The sequence below is a fragment of the Aspergillus stella-maris genome, assembly GCF_047715825.1.
Source record: "Aspergillus stella-maris strain CBS 113639 unplaced genomic scaffold BDV14scaffold_36, whole genome shotgun sequence".
NCBI lineage: Eukaryota > Fungi > Ascomycota > Eurotiomycetes > Eurotiales > Aspergillaceae > Aspergillus > Aspergillus stella-maris.
Window position 1 is genome coordinate 1 of NW_027396830.1, and position 24,644 is coordinate 24,644.

The window sequence follows — 24,644 nt, forward strand, 5'->3', positions numbered from 1 at the left end:
GCAAATCGTACCTAGAATAAACAAAAAATCCTTAGGAACACAGCAGGCGCGAAAATCTTGACTTACCGTGGTGTATTCAGGCAGCTCCAGGCCGCTATTCTCGACCTCTGCAAGGTAGCGGGTGTACGCGCTCTAACAACATATAATATTAGTTTCTGGTTACTTTTTGTAATGAAAATACTAACATTTTTGGATAGCAACGACATGGTAGTATGATTGATAGTGGAGTTTGAAATCAATATGAAATCGAAATACTGTTGTGGGGTGGAGGTCGGGTGACTCGCTAGAGCGTCACATGACGGCCAAGAGGACGTCTTGGCATATCAGCGAGGTCGCGTGACATGTATACACAGCTGTTGGTAGGCTTCAACAACCTCATCCGCTGAGTAACACGGGATAAGGCAGAAACTTCCGTGTGAAGGAAAGCCTTGACAGTGGAGCAGCCATTTGTGCCAATGATGAGGCAATGCGAGTAAACGATGTGGTGATGGATAAGCCGCAGAACCCTTTTCTGGGCAATAGAAGCGCGCAACACAGAGTGACGAACAGAGAGAAAGTAAAGATTGTGGATCAAGTCGGCAGTCGGCGAGACAATCCCGATCTAGAAACTCCGCGTAACTCCCGCTGAATAAGCAGCTCCTGGCTGCTCCGGCCAATCGGAGATGATACTAAAGCCGAGTATTCATAGAGCCGATGACTCAGCGGAGCCTGCCACAATCTGACACTGACACCACGCGGATCTGACCGTCTGAAACACCTCCCAAAGTTATCTGATTAGCGTGATCTCACGCTTCTTGCAGGGTTGTCCCGGGAAAGCCCCTTGGGTTCGCCCAGCCCATGGCCTATATCCGAACAACTGGTTAACGCCGCTGCGGCTGTAACCCTCCGCTTGGACATCTGGAAGTATGGCCGCAGTATCTTACTTTACCAACTGCGATATCCAGCCTGCTGCTGCATCTGCGCTCTTCCCACTTTTCCTACACAGCTCATATGCATGTTGCATCGATCTGAGTTCAGCCAAACACGTGTTGATTCGGTTCTGACTTTTGACTTTTGCCTTCCTGCATTGCGAGTGCTGTCATGAACTCCTTACTCTGTGCAGCACATGCCGTGATTCATCCGCGGTATACCTGACATGTCTGATAATTCTGATCGAGGTCGAGTCACGAATTGGAGTCCTAGCACATGCTAAGAAATGTCCAGATTGTTTACCTGGATCAACCAGTCGGACCTCAATATCAAGTAAAATGACATTGTGGATCCCGCGCCAAGCGAGATAATCCATCCGTCCCCCGATTCTCCCTGTTGAGTCTCTCCCTTACGAGCGGAGTTTTGGACGTTGGAGGTTCCTAACTCCCAGGGCTGGGCTTGGCCTTAGCTTTCAAATCAACTCTCATGCTCGTTCTAGGTCGTCATTTGGTGTGCTCGTTGTTGTAGGGTCTCGGCAAATTCGCCCGTCCGAGCTCCGATCTCCGATCTCACTGCATGTAAGGCGTCATATCTGCCAGGATTGCCCAGAAGCTGATTGCTAAGATACGGATCAGGCTCTCCCGGTGATGCTTCCTCTTATCAGTAATCAATATGCTCTTCCAGCACCCTTTTGCGAATACGCACCTGTTTCTCACACCGCTTGGTGTAGTCAAGTCTTTGAATTTTTGGTGACGGAGCCGAAGATCGGCATCCCGCGTTAACGCCGGTACCCCCGACTTCCGCCGGAAAATTGGAGATATCAGCTACAGGCTACAGAGTATTCATCTTTGCTTTTAATGACTCCAAGGGACAATCAAGAACTCAAGACATCACGCTTGCAGTACCAGTCCTCCACACAGAGTATAACCAACCGGGGCGCCTATACATACAACTCAGTCTTAAGGCTCCCTCCCTTTCCTATATCAGGAGTTCACTCGTAGCCTGGGCTGTGTAACCCTCCTTACTCTAGGACCCAACCGGACCACCACGCACCATGCCTCCCACGTTTCGGATGACAGCTGAACCTTCACCCCGTCAAGCATGGAATATGCCTTGCGTCTTGAAACATCTCAACCCTGCGTCACCCCCAAACTCGATTCAGCCATAGACGTCAGACCGTGATGCCGCAAAAATGAGAGGAAATCACAGATTCTGGCCCTGGCGAAACGTGTCTTCTATGAGTCGTGACATTGGTAAGCCGTACTGATATTCACACGCGTTTAGTCGGACTGCAGATGCGCATCGAGACTCCCAGCTTAGAGCGAGCAAAGCAAGAAGTGGATGAAGGTGAGCGAAATACTTAAAGCTTTTACGTCACACATTTTGTCGGAGAATAAGCACGCGCCGTACGAGAAGATGGCGCTGGAATCAGGAAATTGGTATGATCAGACCAGAAACGGCCTTGAGCTACCACAGTTCGCAGGCGGGACTGTCCCTCCGGTGGTGTTTTGTTGATCTGGGGTTACACGATCTTTCAACTCAGCACTTCATTGTGTCCGAGAACAGGAATCGTGATATCCGCCTTTCCAGTCAGAATCAGCCAGCTGCCGGTCGAGAGAGACTAAGTTGGCGCCAAACTCGTCACGGGAAGGTAGGTAGATAGGCCCGCTACCGAGTTTCAATATACATGCTACTTATGTGAATGGATCCCAGAATATATACATACTCGCCACACCCGCCCATCTCAAACAAACAACGGACTAAACCGCTCACTTTCCCTCGGCTTCACCTTCTCACCCTCATCAACAGCGTCAAGGAAACTCTTTTCGAGTTCTTCGTTCCAGCCGAAGGATTCATTATCGCTATCTGCCTCCGGGATGAGTCGCGACGGTACTTGCAGCGTGTTTATACTTCTTGACGGTGTCCTTGGGCCCCGAGGTGACGTTGGGCGGCGAAGTTGTGGGTTGCGAGGCCACTTGCTAGCAGGTGGTGTAAGTAGACCTGTCGTGGCATTCTGTGCTTTTGGGCACGACGGCGTTGTTGGCTGAGGCGCTTCACCGGCGCGATCGCTTGATAAATCTTCGCAGAAGCTGACACGGATGTTCTTCGCTGATCTCGCTGGCTTGCAACCAGAAACGGCGGATGAGTCTTGCAGAGGTCGTACATCTCTTGGAGGCGTCGAAGTATACAAATCGTCACCGCTGCCGCCCTTGTCCTTCTCCTGCCCCGCGGGAGCGAATGGATCGAACGGCGTAATGGTTTTTCTGTGCGACGGCGGTAGGTACTCGTCGAATAGTCGGCGTCGTGGCATTTTTCTGGGCACTGGTCGAGTAGCTGGCGCTGAACGTGGAGGTGGAATTGAACGTAGTTGACTTTCCTCTCCCGTCTGAGTAGCCGCATCAACATAGCCATATCGCGCTCGCACGCTCTTTGCAGACCTGATCGCAGATGGGGACGCCGGCTCTTCTAAGATATTGAATTAGCATTGTTGACCGTTCTCTTGTCTTCCAGACTCATGAGGATATGTACCTTGATCCCGCTCCAAGTCGCCAACTGCACTATCGAACCACTCCATCTCATTTCTCTTCCTCTTCTCACCAGTCGCAAATGTAGTCGACGGCGTATAAGCCCCAAAAATCCGTATATCAACCTGCCTCCTTGGGGTGCGAGGCGATTGCATAGATGGCGGTATAAGGTTGCGGACTTTATCTTGCTCGTCGAACCAGATTGTTGTTTTGCATCGGGCGGGGTCGGATATATTTTTTGGACAGGCGTAGACTGTGCACACACTTAACATTACGTTCAGGGTACAGAGAGTAGGAAATGGATGAAGGGGGTACATTTTGTTCCTCGGTACGGGCTGCTTTCCTTCTTCACTAGGAAGTCTTTCACTCTATATCCGCAGGGGCAGATGAATGCGTCGTCGGCGTCTATTCTCACGGACGGGAATGTTGATCGTAGCGGGGGGCGGGACATTGTAGCGATCTAGTTCTCTGTGTACAACAATATCACACGAAGACGCAATTCAGAGGAAAAGAATTAATATTTGGACATTGGAGACGTTAGAGAGAAGAGCATACGATCAATCTGATGTTGGCGGGGTTATCTGCTGCACCTGCAGATGGAGAGATCGATCACCATTCACCAGCCACCTCCAGCTCGTTCGGCGCTTATCGTTCTGCAGACGAGGCTGCGATCGAGATATCGCACCATGTTACGAGATAGAGTATGCATTTTGATAGGTCATTGCTCATAATTGCAGGGCATTTCCAAGATATTGGCATAGTCTGGTTTGTCCCTGGCGTTCTGTATTTGTGAAGATGTCTTAGGTTCGTCGAAGGAACAGATCTACGCGCCCGGATCTGAGACAGAGGAAGGGTACAGTCGGGCTCCAACTAGTTCGATTGGGTCATTAAGGCCCGGATGCTAAAGGCAAGCTGTAATATGGTTTCTAGTATTGCATAGTCTATTAGCATGGTTCCTGGAGTGACAGGGGATGGGCCCGTGGGCCGCTGAGGGGTGCCATGTGACACTAATCCCGAAGGGGAATAACATGCCAAGCAACTCACGAGCCACAACCAGAAAGCGGTATCTGATTCTGCCGAGCATAACCGACCGCTATCCAACTTTTTTTTCTCCGCAGGGAAAACTTCATTGCGGGCCTGTACATTCTGAGCGAGCAAAGACACGGCCGTTAACCTCAACGACCGAATCTGCCAATTCCAACTTCTCCAATACACTTTTTATACCCATAAACCCAAGAACAACAGTCACAATGCGCGCCCTCACGGAAGAAGAGACCCAAACCCTCTTCAAAAAGCTCGCCGAGTACACCGGCAGCTCCCTCAAGTCGCTCATCGCCGATGCCCCCGACGGCGACCGCTACGTCTTCCGCCTCTCGCACAACAGAGTCTACTACGTCCGACTGAGTCTCGCGAACCTGGCAACGAGTATCCCACGCGACCAGCTTCTTTCGCTGGGTATTTGCATGGGCAAGTGGCCGAACCAAAACTACCTCGCCCCGGTTTGACAAAGCTAACGAGTCTCTCAATGGTATAGGCAAATTCACCAAAACCGGAAAATTCCGCCTGCACATCACAGCCCTCCCCATAATCGCCGACCACGCCCGCAACAAGATCTACATCCGCCCCAACGGCGTAATGCCCTTCCTGTACGGGTCGAACGTTGCCAAAGCACACATTGCGAGAATGCCGAGCGACGATATGGTCGAGCACTCCGGTGTCATTGTTTGCACGCAGGATGATGTCCCGCTGGGCTTTGGGATCACGGCGCGCTCTACGGCTGAGGCGAGACGGTTGGATCCGACGGGTGTGGTTTGCTTTAGACAGGCGGATTGTGGCGAGTATCTTAGAGACGAGGATACGTTGTTTGCGTCCGGTTAAGTTGAGCTGTTTCGTTAAGGGTTTGTGGGGATGGGATGGGAGGGGACATTGAGATTGTTTGTGGGAAGGCTAAAGGGTGGTGTGTCGTGTGGTGTGGGGGTTGTGCTGGCTTACTTCGCTTTGCGGTGCTTGTGCTTGTGCTTATGCGTCTGGTTGTGGTTGTGGTTGTGGAGCTTTGATGCCTTATCAGTCGCCCTGATATGAGCCTGAGCCTGAGCCTGACGAAACTAAGCAAGGATCGTATAAGCTTACTCAAAGTGAAGTGCAAGTCCAAGCTCAAGCCCAAGCGCAGGCCAAGCTTAGGGCTTCTCGGAGACATGTCAGACTCAGTTGTCGTCCGGTTTCGGTTTCAGACCCCAGTCGGAGTGGCCGTTAGTCTTGCCAAGTTGACAGTACCATCCACCGATGGGTCCACAGCAACATCTGGACTGCACTGCATTGCATAAGCAAGCAAGAACACCCACAGGGAGGAGAATCGGGGACAAAAGCGTTGTGGTTCATCCATTCATATAATTCCAGGCGTATCGGCGCAGAGTGGCTATTGGCATTATTGGCATCCGGGTGCATTGCCTTGTTTGATTTAGTGTGTTTACTAGAGAAGTACCATAGTGCCTTAGTGCGAGCTATTCTATCTATTATTAGAGGCTGAAACAAGATATCACCGTTTACACCTCCGTTCGCCACTGGCCACTAGCCACTGGGCTGGTCGACTTGCAGACTCCGTATGGAAGGGCGTAGGTGCGTACGTATGTTGCTTATGAATGCCAAGGGCTCCGGTTTCCGCTATCCCTTTAGTAAAGTGTCCATCGTTGATTAGGAGGTAGTAGAGTATGTAGGTAGTATATATGTTGAACAAGAAAAGAACGAAGGAAATGTTGACACAATGCAAACGCTTATCAGGTCTAGTATATGCCGAATCATCAGAAGACCACCATAACAGAATAACTCGGAAAAAAAAAGAACTCGCTTATAACACAGCACAGCATCGCGTAGCAAGCAAAGTACAATCCAGCCCCCCAATGATTGAAAGTAATTAAGAATCTTTAGGAGTCAAGTGGCTTCCGCGCAGTAACCCTCGACAGATAATAATCAATCAACAGACCACCTTCCCACTCCTCTAGACATCTCTTTACAATAGTCTCAATCTCCTCATCGGTCTTCCCTCTGATCTTAAGACAGACTTTGGGAACACCCGTGTAGAACGCGTAGAGGAGAGTCAACTTGTGGTCTTCGCTGAATGGGAGGCCCTTCGTGCTGAATTGTTTGCGCTCGGTTATTTCAAGACCGCAGGATGAGAGGGTCTCGGTTAACGAGTCGGTAAATGTGAGGCTGTACCCGCGCTCAGCGATCCAGTTGAGGATTGTGTCCCAGGTTGAGGCCATTGTGCAGGATGGGGCGCGGGCGAGTTGGTCGGCGAAGTCGTATTCTTCCCATTGGATGTAGCCGCCGGGTTCTGTGCTAGTTAGTAACGTTTTCAATATATAGCGATGCTGTCGGTGGAAAAGAAGACATACTCAACAAACCCATAATGTTCTCAATAGCCAGCTTGAGATCAGGGAGTTGTATAGCAAGGACAAGGAGACGCGCGTGTACGATATCGTACTTTCCGAGATGTTCTTCAGGGAAGGGCTTGTAGAAGTCGTGGGCTGTGAAGTCGACGTCTGCTGAGGATTTTTGGGGCGAGTCTTGTTTGGGGAAGAGGGTTGAGGAGATGTCGAAGCCGTGGTATTTTGTTCCGGGGATTTCTTTGCCAGACTTGCGGAGGGCTTTTTTGAGATCATAGAGCCATGTTCTAGAGACCATTAGATCATGAAGATTACTGGTTATGCAGGAGTTAGGACGCACCCGTTACCGGTTGCTACATCGGCAACGCGTTCAAAGTTTGTTGGGATATCTGGATGTAGGAGCTGCTGCCCCATCATGGTTTGGATCATCCGGTGTTGGATATCGAGTCTGAAGACGTTAGTTTTGCTGCTGCCTAGTGAACCGAAGAAGACCTACCGTTCATTCTCGTCTGTTTCGACAGCCTTCAAAAGGTAGTCTGATTTTGCCTGTCTCGTCTGCGCACGAGTCTGTGCACGTGTTGACGGCATGGCGAGACGGGTTGCTCTGCTGGTCTTCATTGATCTGTATATGCGCTTTAGCATTGTTTGGGTGAGAGATTGATAGTAATGAAAGACTCACTCGAGGGCCGGGGGCTGTCTTTATAGAGATGGGGATGAGGATGATCAGAGAGGCAGTGGAGATCGAGATATACCCAGGGCCAAAAGAAATGCAGGGACCAGCGGGATACGAGTGGATAAAGAGGACAAAAAAATAACAACAACGGCTAGAAATTCCCTGGCATGGCTCGCTCGCATGCAATCCCGACACCCGACCCGAAGACGGCGATGAATGGCGAGTGTCAGTGACAGTGTGGGCACTTGGCTTTGGAAGCAGTGGAGCTCTGGAGAATCCGGATTGACTCCGATGGACAATCTAAACAGTCGATAGCCCTAAAGTCCACTATTCAGGGATCGTATTGGCTAGCTGGATTCATGCATGCCCCGGACACGGCGGATTCATTGTTCGATCGTGCAGATTCAGAAACCACCTGTGCCACTGTCCATTGATAGGGGTCTCTGGTAAAAACAGGCGAGTACAGATACTGGCAGAGGCCCAGATACAAGCAGAGCAGGGAGTTAGTAGATACGATGGCGGAAGGAGCTGGGTCTTCACGATCCTGACGCATGCAAAAGAGCATAAACACCACGCTAGGACTATCTGGGTTAAGCAGTACGAGACTTGGGACCCAATCAGACTGCTTTGTTGGTGAGATTTGCCCCCAGGAAGTCAGCAATATCCTCGGCTCTTCCCTCTTTGGGCCGAGGACAGCTTGGCGGTGATGACTCAGCACCGTATCCCCTTACTCCTTCTGTCTCTCTGTGTTGTGTCTCTGCCACTGACTCGCATCATGGAGCCTCCCACTCTGTCCTCAACGGTTTCCCCTCGCTTTTCCTGCTCCTTCAGTGTCCAGATGATTATGGCGTTCTCCTAATTGCCTCTTTTCGGAACATTGATCCTAGGCGATGGCCCCCGATTCCACACCACTGGTAGCTTCTCTGCTTTCCCCCCATGGAGCCTGATCGCACGCCAAGCCGTATGGGCCAAGGATTGTCCGACATCTTTCTGGAATTTGGAACGTGGCCAGCGCGGGGCCACCAAGATTCTGATTCATCCTGCTCGCGGGACGTGCCCTGGTAAGATTCTTTGTTTACCAGCAACCCCTCGCAGCCAAGAGGACGCGATCTATGAGCTGTCCGAGTTGTGCCGTTGAGTTAGAGCCCCCTGGGTACACGATTGGAAGGAAATGCCTGTCGTGACACAGTCCGTGCTCTGGTTGAGTTTGCGAGCTCTCATGCAGCTGGTCAGACACGTACAGTGTCAGCCACTGATTCGTATCCGCTAATCCCCGCTCGCAACGTGCCTCAGAAATCAAAGGAATAAAGAAATATGGAACCGAGAGCTATGCCCAAGAGACATGAATCATGATCGCCCGCGAAATCGTTACGGCGAACTCTATACAGTTAGGCCTTCCGATAGGGCACGATGACGGAGTCACAATAAGGAAAGCGATAACGTGACATCTATTTCACAAGACCATTGCCTTTAATCTCAGCCCCCTTGTGTCGATTGATAGCGGGGCATTTCTTAGTGCGTTGCGGATCATCGTGGTTCGGCATCCGAGACTCATTGACGCGCGCCTCGAAGGACGGTGAGAGATACCAAGCCTTCGGGACTGTGACGCGAAAGGGTTCCTCTGTTGCCGACACGTCCAGTCATGTTGGAGCGCGCTTGATATTGCTCCACATCGGTCTCTTGAACGAGACGGGGTTTGGGGGCTAGGAGTCTTGTGATCCAGGGACTACTTCGGATGAGCAGTTGCTGACCAAAGGAAATCCTAGGCCTCTGTTCTTGCATGACCAGATATCTCTGTGTTGAGAATTGCTGGGCAGTGTATCGAAAACGCCTGGAGCCCAGCCGCAGCTGTTGCTCGGTGAAGTCCTTTCCGGTGCCCTGCGGGACCCATATACACCCCACAAGTTCAGTCGGCCCCCAAATATACAGCTGGACCCGGATCGACAGAGACGTTGCATTATACGAATGCCAATCTAGAAGGCACGAGTCTGCCTTCTTGTTGCATCCCGGGCATTGTGACTAGGAATTCGCATCGTCAGAGAGGAAGATCGAAGCAATTATGTATCCTTGACAGCGGCAAAATCGACGAATGTAGGCTGTGGTACCACCGTGACAACTGTTATTGGTACAACAAATTAGTCTAGATGGTGGAGGAGCTCTTCCGCTTGCTTCCGCGACAGAATCAATTGGTTGCACTGGGGTTGCTTCAACCCCAGAATGTCCGCATTGTAGTTTAGGCACAGCCGGCGACTTCACAAGGAAAGAACGACCATGTGCATCGCTCCTGCCATTTCGGGTCAGTGTCCAGTCAGGACTCGCACCTTCCTCAAACTTTTCATGTCCCAAGGAACATCATAAGCGGTGTTGATGAATCCCGCGCCGACAGAAAAACCCCAACCACAGATAATTCATTGATGGCCTTATCGTGCAATGGTGATACTCGCGAACAGCGTGAGTTACCATATTCCCGAGTCCAAAACATCCATCATGCGGATACTATGTGCACCATGACACTTCAGGTAACAGTATACGAGACGCCCTACAGCCTTGCTGTTTCAGCTGCAGTGTAGCCTGTCATCATGATTCTACATTGTCTCGAAAGGATCACGGGCACTAACGTACATACGTCCAGCTCCACTGGTCTACTTAACTAGTCCCAATGCCATGCAGATTCTTTGACGCCGTCAGACCCTCTTCCCGATGATGAACTGGCTAGCCTGGCAACGGTTGCCTTTCCGAACCCTTGTCGTGCGGCGGCCAAGAACCCCATATTACAGTTTCAACAACCGCCCGTCCTGCTGCAGGAGCGAGATATGATCCCTGCTAATCTCGGAGATATTTTTGCACCTGCTCGGGATATTAATAAAGGTGATGTCATAGCCGAGGGAAGCAAAGGGGCTTACCCAGCCAGCGCCATACACGTCCGAAACTCGTCGTACAGCAGATTGATCGCAAGCTCCACTCCTGCTTGGCCATTATACTTGACCGCAACACATCAGCCCCTCGCTCCAACCGGTACGAGCTGGAGGATCATTGCTTCGGATAGCGAAACTTACAGCCAAACCCCAGATAGCCGGCCGACCCGCCAGGCAAAAGTCTGCGCCCAGCGCAAGGGCTTTGAAAATATCCGTGCCCCGTCTAATCCCGCCATCCACTGCAATTGGTATCTTGCCCTTTGCCACCGGGACGACTTCTCTCAGGACGTCAAGGGACGAGGGGACGGAGTCGAGCTGGCGCCCGCCATGGTTGGAAATCACGATACCGTCGAGGCCATGCTTGATGGCTAGTTCGGCATCTGCGGCGGTGTATATTCCCTTGCCCCAGATCTGCATCGACGTATGTTGGCGGAAGAAGGATACCAGTCCGGGCCACTCCATTGCCGTATCTGTATATGTCAGCATTCGATCTAGACCACACTCTCTGACAAGGCACATGCCGTAAGCCATTGAGTCGTCGGCGTCTTCTAGATTGCTCACATCCACCCCTGGGTAGAGGTTTGGATACTCCATCCCCTTCGCCATCGCAAAGCTGTTTCGGTACTCGTTCAGTCGACGACCAAGGTACGGAGCGTCAAGCGTGACGAAGAGGGCCTTGAAACCAGCGGCTGTCGGTCCGTCAACCCGCGAGTTCTCTTATCCTCGACCCGCTGTCACTATTACGGGAGGACTTACCCTCTGCCCTCCTCACCAGCTGAACCATTGCGTCCTTGTTCTGCAACAAACTAATCTGCATAGCATAAGGGTTGCCTGTTCTTCGCTCGACCACCCTCTCGAGGTCGATAGTCGAGTAACAACTCAATCCCATTAATATCCCACCGCTCGCCGCAGCTTTCGACGTCGCGACTTCACCCTCCGGATGCGCAAGCGCCTGCATCGCCGTCGGCGAGAACCCGAACGGGAACCTCACTTTGCATCCGAAGATACTGGTCGATGTGTCGAGGGATGATACGTCGCGGAGCACGCGTGGGCGGATGAGGTAACGGTCGTAGGCGGATGTGTTCGAACGAAGGCTGTGATCTGTCAGACTCTGGGTCGACCATAGACAGTAGGTCGACGGATGTACGTTATCAGATCCATTGCACCCTCATTGTAGTACTCTGTTTCCAGCTATCAACACCAACCGTGGTGAGGCTTCAGTTCAGGACATACCCCGATATGATTTCGCCATCTTCCCCGACCCTAATCGCTCAAGGTCCGCGATCGAATGGACTTTCGGATCATAGCTCTTACCGCGATTCGCCATTATTGCTGTCCTAAAACTTTCACCGGGAATATCGACCGGGCCTGGCTGAAGTTACAGGTGTTTGAAACCGAATAGAAGGCTTGTGCACCTCGTATGCTCGCCTATATTACTTTCGCAAAATCCTAGCTGCTATATTGCTGAACGATAAGAATTGTATCTATGAGGGGTTGATTCGGCATCGCTTGCCTGAATCGTTCTACTATCTTGTCCCCGCATGCGCGGAGATGGCGCTTCTCCAACTCCAACCTCACCTACTGATACACCAAGGCTTTACCCGCCGCGATAACAATGAAGTAAATACCTGGATTCTTTTACGCCCTTGCAATAACTCGTTCAGTCTGATATTGTACCCTGGCCTTTAGGGCCCGCCGTCTTTATTCTTATACATTTGTACTCTCCGCGCGCTTTGTTCGTTCGAGTAGGCTGCGGTATATTGGCTGGAGGTAATGTCTCAGACGTAGAATTGGAGTTGTTCTCACATAATGACAATAGTGGTACATCTGAGTGAATAGTGGAATGCGTTGTGGTAAGTAGACCTCAAGTACAGAGGATAGCCCATCACCTACAATAGAACTCCAACAATGTAAGAGATCCAAGAGCCATCCGATAGCAATAAAGATACGAACTACTAACTGGTCAAATATCCTGATATATTCATTCCCATCGGAAATTTCCAACTAAGCATAAGGGTGCCCCTCCTCAAACCGCGGCTCCCAAAGCCCATTCCTCTCCTTAACCTTCAACTGCAACCCCTTCAACAACCCATAGACCGTTCTAAGCGTAGGCATAGCCACCCCCCTCCCCTCCCCCTCCCTCAACGGCTCCCCAACAATACTCTCAATCTCCATGAACGCGCCCTTCTCCGCATCCTGACACATCGATGGCTTGAACGCCGTATCTGTGGGGTCACCCCTAATAACCTTCTCCGGCAAATCAGATGGGAAACCCGATACACCGCATGCTTCTGCCGCGGCGATAACCTCCTTCATAATAGGCCGGATCAAATCGTCGATTATATGTCTGCTCGCGCGCATCCGGGGCGTATCCATGAAGAGAAGCGACGCGATGGAGTTGTACGAGGCGTTGTAGATGAGTTTGCGCCAGCGGGCTTTGAGGACGTCGGTATCATATGTGAGTTCCAACTTACTATTTGGGTCATATGTCGCGATGTATTGCTTTGCTGCTTCTTCTGCGACGCCGGGGTCCAGGGTATTTTGGCCCGCGAAGGGGCCGATTTTCTGAACGTCGGGATCATCGTGGAGGATGTGGCCTGGTGGTGCTTGCGTTGCGCCGAGGTACGTCACGCTGCTGATTATGGGGTTTTGGGGGAAGCGCGCGATAAGGGGTTTCTCAATATTTAGGCCGTTCTGGGAGAGGATTATTGCTGTCTTTGACGGGGTTACGGCGGGTGCGATAATTTCTGCGACGCTGGGTGGGATGTCGAGGAGGTTCTTGGTTGTGACGAGGATGAAGTCGTAGGGGGGCAGGTTTTCTTCGGCGACGTTGGGGATTGTTTTGCGCACTGCGATTCTCATTAGTCACCAATTATTGCGATGAGTTGAAGCTGGTATAAGAGGTTGGATGCGACGTACTGTTCGCAGGCTTAAATCCAGAGACCTTCCCATATTGAATCGAATCAATCTCGAAACCAGACTTTGACACGACATCGTAATTTGAGCGCAGGACCGCCGTGACTTCTGCCTTTCCGCCTTGCTCAAGCGCATACGCAGACATTGCGCCAATACCCCCGGTGCCGACGATAAGTACTCTGGCTTTTTCGATAGTCATGGTTGCGATGGTAATGAAGTGCGAGGAGGAAGGAATGCGGAGAAAGGGGTCAAAGTAAATTGGGCGACGGCAAGCTGCTGCGAAGAAGACTTATACATTTAATCAAGACCATTGAGAGTGATCTCAGTTTTATCGGTGCGGGGAAGTCGGAGCGTCATAGCTGTATCTTATCGAGTTGGGGTAACTCGGTGTCGCATACTAAACTCGGTGGTAAGGAAGGCATCACCGAGCGAATCGGCAATGTTCCGACCTTGGCCACCTATGCTTATCTGTGGTGGAGTAGATAGATGACATGTCTTCAGTGATTCGTAGCCGCGGCATTGATCCTTTCATGTGGTGACCAGGGGTTTAGGGCTGCTTTTGTCTCCTTCGACCACGTCCGGGTCGGAGCAGACGTCAGAACCGCTTACCACAGCTGAGCTTCTTTCTCGTAGAAAAGGTAGCTTCTAAAAAATATTGTCCTAGCAATAGTATAATTACATAAGAAATTGATGTATGCACAGGAATCCTCATCCTTGATGTTACTCGCACAATGCGCAGCGGCACTGATATCCGAAGGGCCAAAAAGTTAGGGCTTGGCCCATGGTCGACCGCCGACTTTCCCTCTGAACACTCCACGAGAATGATTTCCAGCCGGTCGTTTTTCGATCTCTCTAAGTTTCAAGAGACGGTCCACCGCCTGCCCTAGAATGGCCTTGCTTATGACGTGACATTGGGCACTTGTTCGCATATTGGTCTTGTACGAATGGAGGGAAACGACCAGAGTCGGGAGATTTTCCGAGTACTGTATGCTGCGTATATCCAAGACTTTTACTCCAGTGGAGACCATGGTTGTAGCTCAGGTTTATATGGTCGTTTTTCGAAAGGCCGCTTCTCGAGATGACTGACCCTCTCCTCGTTGATATGGGAACGTATTCCGTCCATGAACGTTGACATCTTAGCAGCGTGCTGCCGAAGACGAACTCAGTTTGGAACTCAAGATGTGGCCAGAGTAGCTAGGAATTTGCCTCCATACAGCGGAAATGCCAACCGCCAAAGTATACCGGAGTCATATTCCGCCATGGGAGCTTTGGCCATGGCCCTTACCCAGCAGCTCTGAGGACGCTTTCGCTTTCTCCTCCATCTTCCTCACACTACCCTGTTTATCACTATCGTGTATAACGGTTTTAAATATTATCTTTAATATTCAAAGACGTTATTCAAAATGTCGAGCACAACCGTCCTAACCAAGCCCACCACCAAAGCCGACCCCGGCATCGCCGCTCTGAGCACCAGCCTGGAGCTGGCCACGTCCCAATCCCGCTCCCAAACCCGCCGCCATTGATACGACCATCCCCGAGGGCGTCATCATCGTCGATACACCGGCGCAAGTCGCAGCCCTCGTCGAGCCATGGTCGATCTCCCCAACACCCCACCCTCCCTATACGTCGACGTTGAGGGCGTGAACCTCTCTCGACACGGAACAGTCTCGATCCTGCAGGTCTACCACCTCCCGCAGGATAAGGTGTACCTCATCGACGCCTTCAAACAAAGCAAGATTGGATACAGAAAAAGCAGTTAAAGACCATTCTCTACTTGAAAGAGCCCATATACCTACTCTTTTTGTATCAATATTAAACAGGTCTTTGACCGTGACCAAGGAGTATGGTTCGAGTTCTTAATAACAGGAGAGATGAAACAAAGGAGTACAAAGACACTGTAACTTCTGATCACAAAGGCCATGCCCATTCATGCAGTTTGCTATAGACTTCTCCCACATATAAAGCCGTTCGAGTATTTTTGAATGCCATTACTTTCGAACCCAAGTCGAATCTCTCATCATTCTTTCGCCCTCCCACCCAAACACAAATCAACCGCTGTCCAAAAACCGCCATAGACTCCATCCACCACAACCAACCGAACAGCCACGAGAACCAAAATGTCCGACTCGCGGCCCAGCAGCCCCTTCAAATGAACCCGCAAAAAGTTACGGATACACGGCACTACAGCTTGCCGCAGGAAATGGGTTCCTCTGGATGGCCCGCAGGCTTATTGATCTCGGCGCGGACGTTAACGAGCCTCGTGCCCGCGAATTTGGCCCAACAGCGCTTGAAGGAGCTTCCCGAAACGGCCGACTGGATATGGTCCATTTACTTCTCATCTCTGGAGCGTCGGTTACTGGTCCAGATGGTGAGCGTCAATACAAGGATGCTGTGCGTTGGGCAGATACGAACGGCCACTATACCATTGTACGGCTCTTGGAAAAATTCAAACTAGAGCAAGAGGATCAAATCATTGAGATAGACTAGCAAGAGGAGGAAATTCAGTCTTACCAGACTGAAACTGATACTACATCCTTGATCTCACGGGTCAACCCCCTTTAACTAAATGATTGGGAGCAATCACTGCCGGAAAGCATGATAAACAGATAAGCCCCGGGTACTCGACAAAACGTCCTCGGACGTGACGACAATGATTACGTACATATATCCTAGGCTGGGCATGGAGCTTGCATCCGTTCAGATGAACTTTACTATCAACAGTTCTATCCTTCCAATTTCTCCCTTTCCACCTTTCCAATACCGAAGCTACTAGATTGTCAATAATAGAGTTGCCTTGTTAGTCCCTGATGTCATTTGGCCTTTTATGATATTAGCATTGCAGCTCTGACGGTGAGACCTTTCCCGTTGATAGCACCAGTCTCCAGGCCTTGATATCTCCCTATACAAGTGTTTTTTCGAACGGCACATTCTGTTCCTTTTAGTCCCAAGACACTATCCTGACCATAGATCCTCCGAATACACAGGTAGACGATGCGTATAGTCACGGGACGTATTGCGCCGGTTAGGTCTACCGACAAGTAAGGAAGGAGCGGCCCGCCCCCGCCCCGGCCTCAGCCCGTCGGACATAACCTTATTCCATCGCCCCTGCCGTTTCCGGGACAGGGGTCTGGACTCAGGCCAACACCTACCCTTTCCGGAAAGAACGAAACAAGCGAGGCTGGGTCCGGGACCTCTGACTGACATGACGATTGCCTGCGATCAACATCGATGGTTCTGTCAATTCGGTACTTCAAGGGTGGATGAGGGAAGGAGAGGAAGAAGTGGATCAATGGTGAGGTGGGTGTGTAGATGGGTTGACGTTCAAGGTTGTTGAGTTCAGTTTGAGCAGGAAGGAGAAATGATCATTTGGTAGAGAAGTGTGTTGTGGGGATAATCGAACATTGGGTGTAGTGCAGAAACATCGGAAAGTGTATCGTTCTATCAATAAGTGAGCCTGATGTCAATATTAGAGGGGTTGCGTTGCGGCCGATTTGGGGTAGTGAGTGGTACCCCATGAGCAGCCTTGTCAAAGAAATAAAAAGATTCCAACAAATGAGATCTAACATAAAACACTTTTCTATGTACACATTGGTCAGAAACCCAAGAGCACGGCCTGACTCTATACGTAAGACGTAGCTTGAAGATAGGTAACCAAGTCCAGCAAGGGCCTCTGACGGAACGAGGATATGACGAAAGACAAAGATGGAACCGAAACATAACGTCAAGCATTAGCATCTGTCAATTACCCTGGAGAACCAAGGAGGGAGATGGTCAGGGGCTAGCCAGCATTGGGGCAGTGCTTCAGATGTTCAGATAGATGATCTTTACGCCCAAAAGCCTTTTCGCAGAACGCGCACGGATGGGCATTCGGCGCGATATGGATCGTCCGTATATGCCTCATGAGGTCGATGACGCGAGTCCAACGATGGGTGCTAGTGCAGCCTTCCCATCTACATTGAAAGGAAGAGGGGTTTGATGGGTTATTGTCCCATGTAGATATGACACTGTATAATCGTGGTTAGTAACAGAAAGTCGAACAGTGACAGACGTACTTAGTAAGGGGAACGCCATCAGGACTATGGGCCATATTGTGTGGTCGAACGACGTGAGTTGGCCCGAGATTTGAGCTCTGGCAAGTTTGCAGTGTTGGGTTCCAGGGGGACGTGCAAGGGTGGTATGCCCAATCCTTTGGATATATGACTCGTGGGTCGTGCTGATGATTGAAGGGAGTGACCATGGGCTGCGGTATGTTAGCGTCCTGAGGGACCTCATTGGCGAGGGTTGGGAGGTTGAAGAGGGAAGCCTGGAGCTGGAGAGGCATTGCAGTTGCCGAATTCTGGGGCTCGTAAGAGGTGAATTCGGGGAATGCGGTCTCGTTTCCCGGAGTGCGAGGAGGATTGGGCCACGCCATCCTGAGCAGATACTGATTGGCTTTAAGAGTAGTGTCGAGATCTGGAATAGATAGCACAAAGCAAAAAAGACGAGATGGATGGGCATTTTATGAGGGCGGTTAACTGCCTTTAATATAGAGCCTATGCCCGCTCAGAGGGACTTGGCTTGCCTGTATCAAACGCATCAAACATGGCAGATGTGAACTCATCAATCTAAGGCTCTGAGGCAGAGGAACGTGCATCAACCAAAAGGAAAAAAAAATTAGAGACGGCCTCCATTTCAATCTGGACTTGACGGGTATAAAATTCTCGCCGCCTGCAGTCAATGCAAGCTGCGAAGTTCGGTGCGGGACCAGTCGCATCCAAATAAAGGTACAGAGAAACGCTGAGGCTGCTTCGCTGATTGGTTGCAGGCACTCTGGGGAGCTTTCCCAGGTATAAAACGACAGGTCTAGTTTGATCACCTGCTAATGATGCTCCTAGGGCTAGGCGCCAGCATCAAGCACTATCGAAGAGCAGGAAACCCAGGTGCAGCTAAACAGCAAGAAGCAAGATTGATAAGGTCGGATGTCTTCGACGCGTACCGTTGTTTGACCATTGGTAAAATGTGCAAAATTCGAAATAAGTAAGGGCCAAAAGCGGCCCCGCGGCAGCCTTGTAGCCGCAAGGCAGACAAGGCTGTCAAACTGGGTACAACCCATCGAGTTTGAACCGGCACAAATAAAGTCTGCGATAAAAATGAACAAACGCTTCCATGGCCCATTCGTGTAAACGGACTCTATCAAATCCAGGTTTCGAGGTTGACTGACTGTGCTTGATAATCCCTGTCCTTCCACATGCCTACGTTGACCATGACTCCTGTCAGATATGTCCCCAGCCTATTCCAGTCAGTTCTTCATAATGATATGAGTGCAGGAAACAAGAACATGCAGACAATCCAGAGAATGGAAATATATGGGAGGTGCATCTGTGCGAATGAGAAGAGACAGTTACGTCGAGAGGAATCAAAGTAAGCGCCTTTGACAGGGAATGTGAGTTGCATAGAGAGCTATCTGGCCTTCGAAAGGACCTAATAACCTTGCTTAAACTACCCTTGTTATTGATATACAGACTTTAGTACGGACATTTCCCCGGTGCATGGCCCAGCCACTTCATTCGTACCTTCAGTTTCCTAGTTCGGATGACGCCGCTATTCTTCAGTTTCAAACTCGGTCATTGCCGGCATTCCTCGTGATTCATGGCGTCAAGCCTGGGTTGGCTGTTTGTCAGCCTTGTACCCCCTGACGTGGTAACAGGTGCTTGGGCGGCGGTTCGTGTCGGTTCGTGTAACAGCTACAGATTGCAAGCTTCACGCCTAATCTATCAGTTAGGATAGTTTTCAGCTGTGCCTGCGGTTTTCAAAGTTGTACAGTTTGAGCCTTGCAGTAAATCTCCCCCGCAGCCTTGACACCTTCCAGGATTAGTACACAATACGAAGCGCCAAGTGAGGCGACACTGGAGGAGTCCCGGCAAACCCATTTCATTTCCACTCAGCATAACACCAGGACTGAAAGAGTAGCCGCCGCCGACCTGCAGTGATCTTGGTCTTGATCTTGTTGTATTCACTTATTCAAAGAAGCAAAACCGGGCTTCACCGGGGGCAGTAAGCAGAAAGCAAACTTCAAACAGGAGAGTGGGGGTAGCACGAAGAATGACCCAGGGACGAAATAGGCAATGGAGGGCCCATAGGTCTGGATCGTTCCTGCCGTTTCCAGGACACGGGTTCCCAATCCATTCGAGTTGATACGTACCTTTCTGGAAAGTCCGAAATTTGATCCGCTGGCTCTGGGCGAAGTTCTGCATCGGAGATTACGACGGTCTGGTCCTCGTCAATCTACTGGCAAAACTTTCAAGCCCGGTTCAGCCTCTAGGCAGCCGCGCAAACACACTCCCCGCCTACGCCTCCTTTGCCGATAATTTTCCCGGTTATTACCTTTCGTTTCTGCATGATGTATGCATAGTACTCATGGACAGAACCAATCACGGGTCAGGTGTGCTCAGGCAAAATCGCGCGGACGTGGTTCAATCTCAGCTGGCCTTGTCTTTCGCACGGACGCGATCACCAACTCCGATAATAATGGACTAGTTGTATAGCCGTTGGGTTGAGACTTAACAGCCTTGTCTAGCCGTCACCATTGTTTTACATAGCCACGGAAGCCGACCATTTGGAGATGATTGCCTGCGGAGCTCTCGAACATCAGCTTACGTCCGGGTGCTGCGGCGCTGCGACCCTGCAGTGCTGCATCTCCTTCTGAAATCTGGCCAATGAACACAGTTTCCGGGAAAGTATCCGAGGATTGGATAATAAAATGCTGCAATTCTGCACGAAATTAAGCCCTGTGGCCAGGGGGTTATCTATTTTCTAACCGTTGCATATGGTTGGCCAGGGCCAGAGAGCCAACGGCCCAAGAAGTCTTCACCGACGCTTGAAGGGATTCGCTTAGCTCTCAGTGGATATTTGTGATGACGACAGCTATCTTTACTTATTTTGCGTTTGGATTGTAGGGTTGCGGTACGGTACAGCGACCTTGAAGTCTTCAAGCGGCTTCGGACGGCGACATCGAGAGCGGTAATCGTGACCCTCGGTGGCCGTGCGGTTCCTGCACATCCTCCGCCGTGGTGGTGACGGTGTTGGAGAGCCATCGCAGAACAGCTCCTGGAACCGGGGCGGTGTACGGGATAAAAACGGATGGTTCACTTGGGTGTATCAACTCCCTGCAGTTACCCGCCGAAACCATGCTGGAGAGTGAGAGGCCAAGGAAAATCTCTGCGATGGGCTTGGCTGGGACCCCGGGGATTGAAGGCCAACTAACAAGAATTCAAATGAATTACACTATGTTCAATATGGGATATTCAATCTGGCATGGATAGCTGAATGCTCGCACAACCGTCTTTCAAGCAACCCGACTACGCCTCCTTTACCCAACCACCACCTCGCCAATTCAAGTCTTGACCCCCCTCGTTCTATTCCAAATACTTCCCCCCCGTCTCCTCATGCACAACATCAAAAAGCGGCTTCGCACTAAAGTACCCCGCCAGCGGCGAGCCCACAGCCTTATACGTAAACGCCGCGTCGGCTTCATTGATCTTCACCGTCTCCCCACCTCTCCCCGCAGCCGCAGCGTCCGCAAGTAACTGCGCATGGCAGCACTTCTCGAGAGAAACGAACCAGAAGACCGTCTCTTCAATTGTGCGGCCGACTGTTAGAAGACCGTGGTTTTGGAGTAACGCGGCTTTTCGGGGGCCGAGGGCTGACGCTATGTTTTTGCCTTCTTCTTCGGCGAGGACGATGCCGTTGAATTGTTTGTAGACGACGTGATCCTTTTCATATATTAGAATCATAGTCCCCCGGAGAGAGGTTGAGGAGGGGAAAGGACATACGTTATAAAAAGCACAACTATCCTGCGTAATAATATCCAGTTCCCGGCCCAACGTACAAAATGCCCTCCCATACAAGGAATGACTATGCGCCGCACAGAGGACATCCGGGCGCGCGGCATGAATCGCGCTATGAATCATGTATGCTGCACTATTCAGGAGTCGACAGGGGCCACCGGCAATCACGGTACCGGAGTGGTCGACTTGAATCAGATCGGAGGACTTGATCTGGCTAAATGCCACGCCGAAGGGGTTTACCCAGAATGTGCTGGGATCGACGGGGTCGCGGAGGGTTATGTGGCCGGCGACTCCTACGCGTATTATACCAGTTAGCGGCAATTTTGAGAGGAGGGTGGTGGAGGTGGTGAACATACCCTCATCATACCCATTCTTCCCGAAGATCCTGAACGCAGCGGCCAGTCGGCCCTTCAGGTACTCGCGCTCTTTGTATTTATCTTCGAAGACGGGTGGTTTGGGGATGGGCATTTTGACTTTTGCGTTTGCGGCGGAGGTTTCTTGGCTGTTTCCATTGTTCGTGGTGTTGGGGACTGGTGGGGTGTCTGCTGAGGGAGGCATGGTGGTGGTGGTCGTTGGTTCAAGGGGGTTGATGGGTGGTTTGTTGAAGATAAAATCGAGATGAAATGAGACGAGATAGATTGAAGTGGAGGTAAGAGCAAGAACAGCTCCAAAGATAAGCCTTCACGCCTTACATTGACAACTGGCCGTAGATCGATATGGGCGGGGTAATGACGATAAAGTGCATATCCGAGGTTCGATACGCCTATCACAGTGCACTTATTACTCCAACCCAAATATGTTGACTACCTGGCTAGATTTTTATTAGAACAGCCTATTGACTGGCCTCTACTTTTCTCTCTCCTAGTCTTTAGTTTCAGGCTGTCTTTACACCTCCATTGACCCCGCTTTTACCGTGGTGTTTAGCCAACCATTTCATATTAGCGCTTTCCAAGTCTTCTACTAACTATATCATGTTCCAATAGCTCTGCAAGCCTGTTGCTTCGCCTTCCTTTCTTCCTTTTTCTCTCCTTCTTTAGGGGTCTTTGGCGTGTCCTTACCGTCGGATATATAAGCCGGACGTATTGCAAATCCTGTTAGCATTTATATCTTTGAGCTAATAAACAGCCCCGTTTGCTCCAGATCTAGTTTGTTAATTGATCTATTGTAGGTTGACGCCCTCGATATCAGGTCTTAGTTATGAGAATGAGAGTACAATCCTCCTCACATTGCGAATAGTCATCTCCACAGCCTCCGACTGTATCAGACAGTAGATCTTTCCCCGATCATTTGCAACCACAAATAGGGTTCGACGTCTGGAATTTTGGGTCAGGAACTGCTGGAGGCAGCTCTGTACCTATAACATGATACTTACAGGTGATCTTCGTCTTCATAGTTAGGGCAAGAATCACAAATGAGAATAAATAGACAAAAGTACTTGTGAAACCGGTCCGAGGGAGAGCTCCGCCTCTCCTGTGCATCACCATGCTACGACTGGAAGGTCTATCTATGCCAGATTCTTCAAGGGAAATGCTTTGCCGCAAACCTCAAAGTAGGAAGACTGCTGCAAATGGCATAGTCTAAACTATCCGGAAGATACTTGCAATGACCCGGACGGCATGTCACACTTTCCCATCATCGGAACTGAGTAGCGACAAAGTATAGCGGGATTCATGTCCGCCATGGTGCAGTTAAGACAGAGCCCCGGACCGTACGGTTTCGCTCCTTGCTCTTTCATCCTCCTGGTCACTACTTACCTTCCAACATCCTCTATAATTACCTATATATAATCCTTATATTCAATAACTTGAATCAACATGGCCACCGCAACCGTCAAATCCAAATCCGTCAAAGCGGACCTCACCATCGATCTCGCTGAGGGCCTCGAGCAGCTCAACCTGTCCTCAAGCAAAATCCCGGCCCCGAAGAAGACCCTCAAGGTAGAGATCAAGGCCTCAGAGGATAATGTCCGGCCAACTCCAGAACAGCCCAAGCCCAAGCCGAAGGCCGATGCCGACGCCAACGACGAGCCCATAATCGTGGATACTCCCTCCGCCATGGCCTCCCTCGTCGACAGCATGGCCATAGCCAACCACCCAAGCACCCCTCCCTCCTTCTACTTCGATCTCGAGGGCGTGAATCTCTCGCGGCACGGCTCGATTTCAATCCTACAGATCTATCACCTACCCTTGAAGCAGGTCTATCTTGTCGACGTACACAAGATGGGCAAAACGGCGTTTAATATCCCCGGTGCCGTGAAAAGCGGCAGCACGCTCAAGAGTATCCTTGAAGACCACAGTATCCAAAAGGTCTTCTTTGACGTCCGTAACGATTCAGATGCCCTATACGCACACTTTAACATCCACCTAGCCGGCATCCAAGACATCCAGCTGCACGAGTTCGTCACGCGTCCAGGCAGGGGTGGACGCTTCGTCTCGGGCCTAGCCAAATGCATTGACTACGACGCCGGTCTCTCGTTCACCGAGCGCACGAAGGGCGCCGCGATAAAGGATAAGGGGAAGCGTCTTTTCGCGCCAGAGTTGGGGGGGTCTTATGAGGTTTTCAATGTGCGGCCCATGCACGATGATATTGTCAGGTACTGCGCGCAGGATGTGCGGGTTTTGCCACGGCTTTGGGCAACGTATGATAGGCGGGTTATAGATGCTTCGTTGATGCGGAAGGTTGAGGATGCGGTGAGTGAGCGGATTGATGTCTGTTTTGAGATTGGGTATACGGGGAAGGGGAGGGATAGGGCTTTGGCGCCCGTGAAGCTTTCGGGGGGTGGAGTTATCGATTATAATGCGTTTTGGTGAGAGGTGGATTTTTGTATGGACTGCTTAATTACTTGGTTGCCCTGTCTGGTTTTGATATGTGCTGTATTCTGTATGTCTGACTCTGGGCTATTATATAGTATCACTTATTTACCACCACCAAACATCCCCTCCTCCCTCACCCACTCACCCCCCCTAACAGCCCCAACCCCATCAACCCACCTATCGCGCCTCTTACAATAAATCTCCCCCCCAACCTCACTACACTTTTCACGCCCCTCATCATCCAACGTTCCCCACTTCAGCGCCGTAACCGTGCCACCGAGACCACCAGGCGTAGACGTAAAGTGTGTTCCGCAAGTCCCGCACATAACGCGCGGCAAAAGCACGCCACTGTCCGTGGAATCATCCATGAATGTAGTCGGTTTGGATTCAGAGGTGTATCTTATGCAGGCGATGGGGACCATTATGTTTGTGCTGAAGGGCGAGCCAGTGTATTTCTTGCAGGAGGTGCAGTGACAGAGGGCGATCTATATCATGAAGTAAAGTAACAAGAGATGTTAGTATATGGTATGCAGAGTAATTTAATGGTGTCTGGTGGTTGGATGGACGGTCGGGTGGGGATAAGGACCTTGGGGAGTGGCTCGGTGGCAGGCAAATCAAGAGCGTAGGTCACTTTGCCGCAGAGGCAGGAGCCATTTAGGGTTCTTGTGGTCATCTTGGATCAAG

At 50.8% G+C, this 24,644-nt stretch overlaps 9 protein-coding genes across 9 annotated transcripts; 3 read left to right on the plus strand and 6 right to left on the minus strand.

The window, feature by feature from the left end:
* Positions 1 to 2,653: 2,653 nt before the first annotated feature.
* On the minus strand, positions 2,654 to 3,885 carry BDV14DRAFT_201227 (uncharacterized protein; the record flags this gene model as incomplete). The annotated part of the gene is made up of 3 exons (XM_073773700.1): positions 2,654 to 3,375; positions 3,439 to 3,687; positions 3,750 to 3,885. 3 exons carry the CDS (start codon positions 3,883 to 3,885, stop codon positions 2,654 to 2,656), a joined length of 1,107 nt encoding a protein of 368 aa, XP_073626933.1.
* Positions 3,886 to 4,573: 688 nt separating this feature from the next.
* BDV14DRAFT_175457 (ribosome biosynthesis protein NIP7) lies at positions 4,574 to 5,347 on the plus strand. Its single transcript, XM_073769072.1, has 2 exons — positions 4,574 to 4,901; positions 4,969 to 5,347. Exons 1-2 carry the CDS (start codon positions 4,685 to 4,687, stop codon positions 5,310 to 5,312), a joined length of 561 nt encoding a protein of 186 aa, XP_073626934.1. The 5' UTR covers positions 4,574 to 4,684; the 3' UTR covers positions 5,313 to 5,347.
* A 949-nt stretch (positions 5,348 to 6,296) lies between these two features.
* BDV14DRAFT_209522 (class I SAM-dependent methyltransferase) lies at positions 6,297 to 7,405 on the minus strand (the record flags this gene model as incomplete). Its single annotated transcript, XM_073775666.1, has 4 exons — positions 6,297 to 6,765; positions 6,827 to 7,104; positions 7,158 to 7,265; positions 7,314 to 7,405. 4 exons carry the CDS (start codon positions 7,403 to 7,405, stop codon positions 6,356 to 6,358), a joined length of 888 nt encoding a protein of 295 aa, XP_073626935.1. The 3' UTR covers positions 6,297 to 6,355.
* Positions 7,406 to 10,261: 2,856 nt separating this feature from the next.
* On the minus strand, positions 10,262 to 11,732 carry BDV14DRAFT_201230 (alpha-hydroxy acid oxidase; the record flags this gene model as incomplete). Its single annotated transcript, XM_073773701.1, has 6 exons — positions 10,262 to 10,337; positions 10,394 to 10,470; positions 10,547 to 11,094; positions 11,162 to 11,499; positions 11,553 to 11,586; positions 11,639 to 11,732. The coding sequence occupies 6 exons, from the start codon at positions 11,730 to 11,732 to the stop codon at positions 10,262 to 10,264; spliced, it is 1,167 nt and encodes a 388-aa protein (XP_073626936.1).
* A 677-nt stretch (positions 11,733 to 12,409) lies between these two features.
* On the minus strand, positions 12,410 to 13,520 carry BDV14DRAFT_190505 (ketopantoate reductase family protein; the record flags this gene model as incomplete). The annotated part of the gene is made up of 2 exons (XM_073771348.1): positions 12,410 to 13,254; positions 13,325 to 13,520. 2 exons carry the CDS (start codon positions 13,518 to 13,520, stop codon positions 12,410 to 12,412), a joined length of 1,041 nt encoding a protein of 346 aa, XP_073626937.1.
* Positions 13,521 to 14,910: 1,390 nt separating this feature from the next.
* BDV14DRAFT_201232 (uncharacterized protein) lies at positions 14,911 to 15,808 on the plus strand (the record flags this gene model as incomplete). Its single annotated transcript, XM_073773702.1, has 2 exons — positions 14,911 to 15,026; positions 15,487 to 15,808. 2 exons carry the CDS (start codon positions 14,911 to 14,913, stop codon positions 15,806 to 15,808), a joined length of 438 nt encoding a protein of 145 aa, XP_073626938.1.
* A 4,670-nt stretch (positions 15,809 to 20,478) lies between these two features.
* Positions 20,479 to 21,845, minus strand: BDV14DRAFT_79949 (class II aldolase/adducin family protein). Its single transcript, XM_073777557.1, has 3 exons — positions 21,504 to 21,845; positions 21,133 to 21,440; positions 20,479 to 21,072 (listed from the first exon to the last, which is right to left on the minus strand). Exons 1-3 carry the CDS (start codon positions 21,703 to 21,705, stop codon positions 20,716 to 20,718), a joined length of 867 nt encoding a protein of 288 aa, XP_073626939.1. The 5' UTR covers positions 21,706 to 21,845; the 3' UTR covers positions 20,479 to 20,715.
* Positions 21,846 to 22,961: 1,116 nt separating this feature from the next.
* BDV14DRAFT_201234 (uncharacterized protein) lies at positions 22,962 to 23,957 on the plus strand (the record flags this gene model as incomplete). Its single annotated transcript, XM_073773703.1, has 1 exon — positions 22,962 to 23,957. One exon carries the CDS (start codon positions 22,962 to 22,964, stop codon positions 23,955 to 23,957), a length of 996 nt encoding a protein of 331 aa, XP_073626940.1.
* A 104-nt stretch (positions 23,958 to 24,061) lies between these two features.
* Positions 24,062 to 24,633, minus strand: BDV14DRAFT_201235 (GFA family protein; the record flags this gene model as incomplete). The annotated part of the gene is made up of 2 exons (XM_073773704.1): positions 24,062 to 24,445; positions 24,547 to 24,633. The coding sequence occupies 2 exons, from the start codon at positions 24,631 to 24,633 to the stop codon at positions 24,062 to 24,064; spliced, it is 471 nt and encodes a 156-aa protein (XP_073626941.1).
* Positions 24,634 to 24,644: the final 11 nt, after the last annotated feature.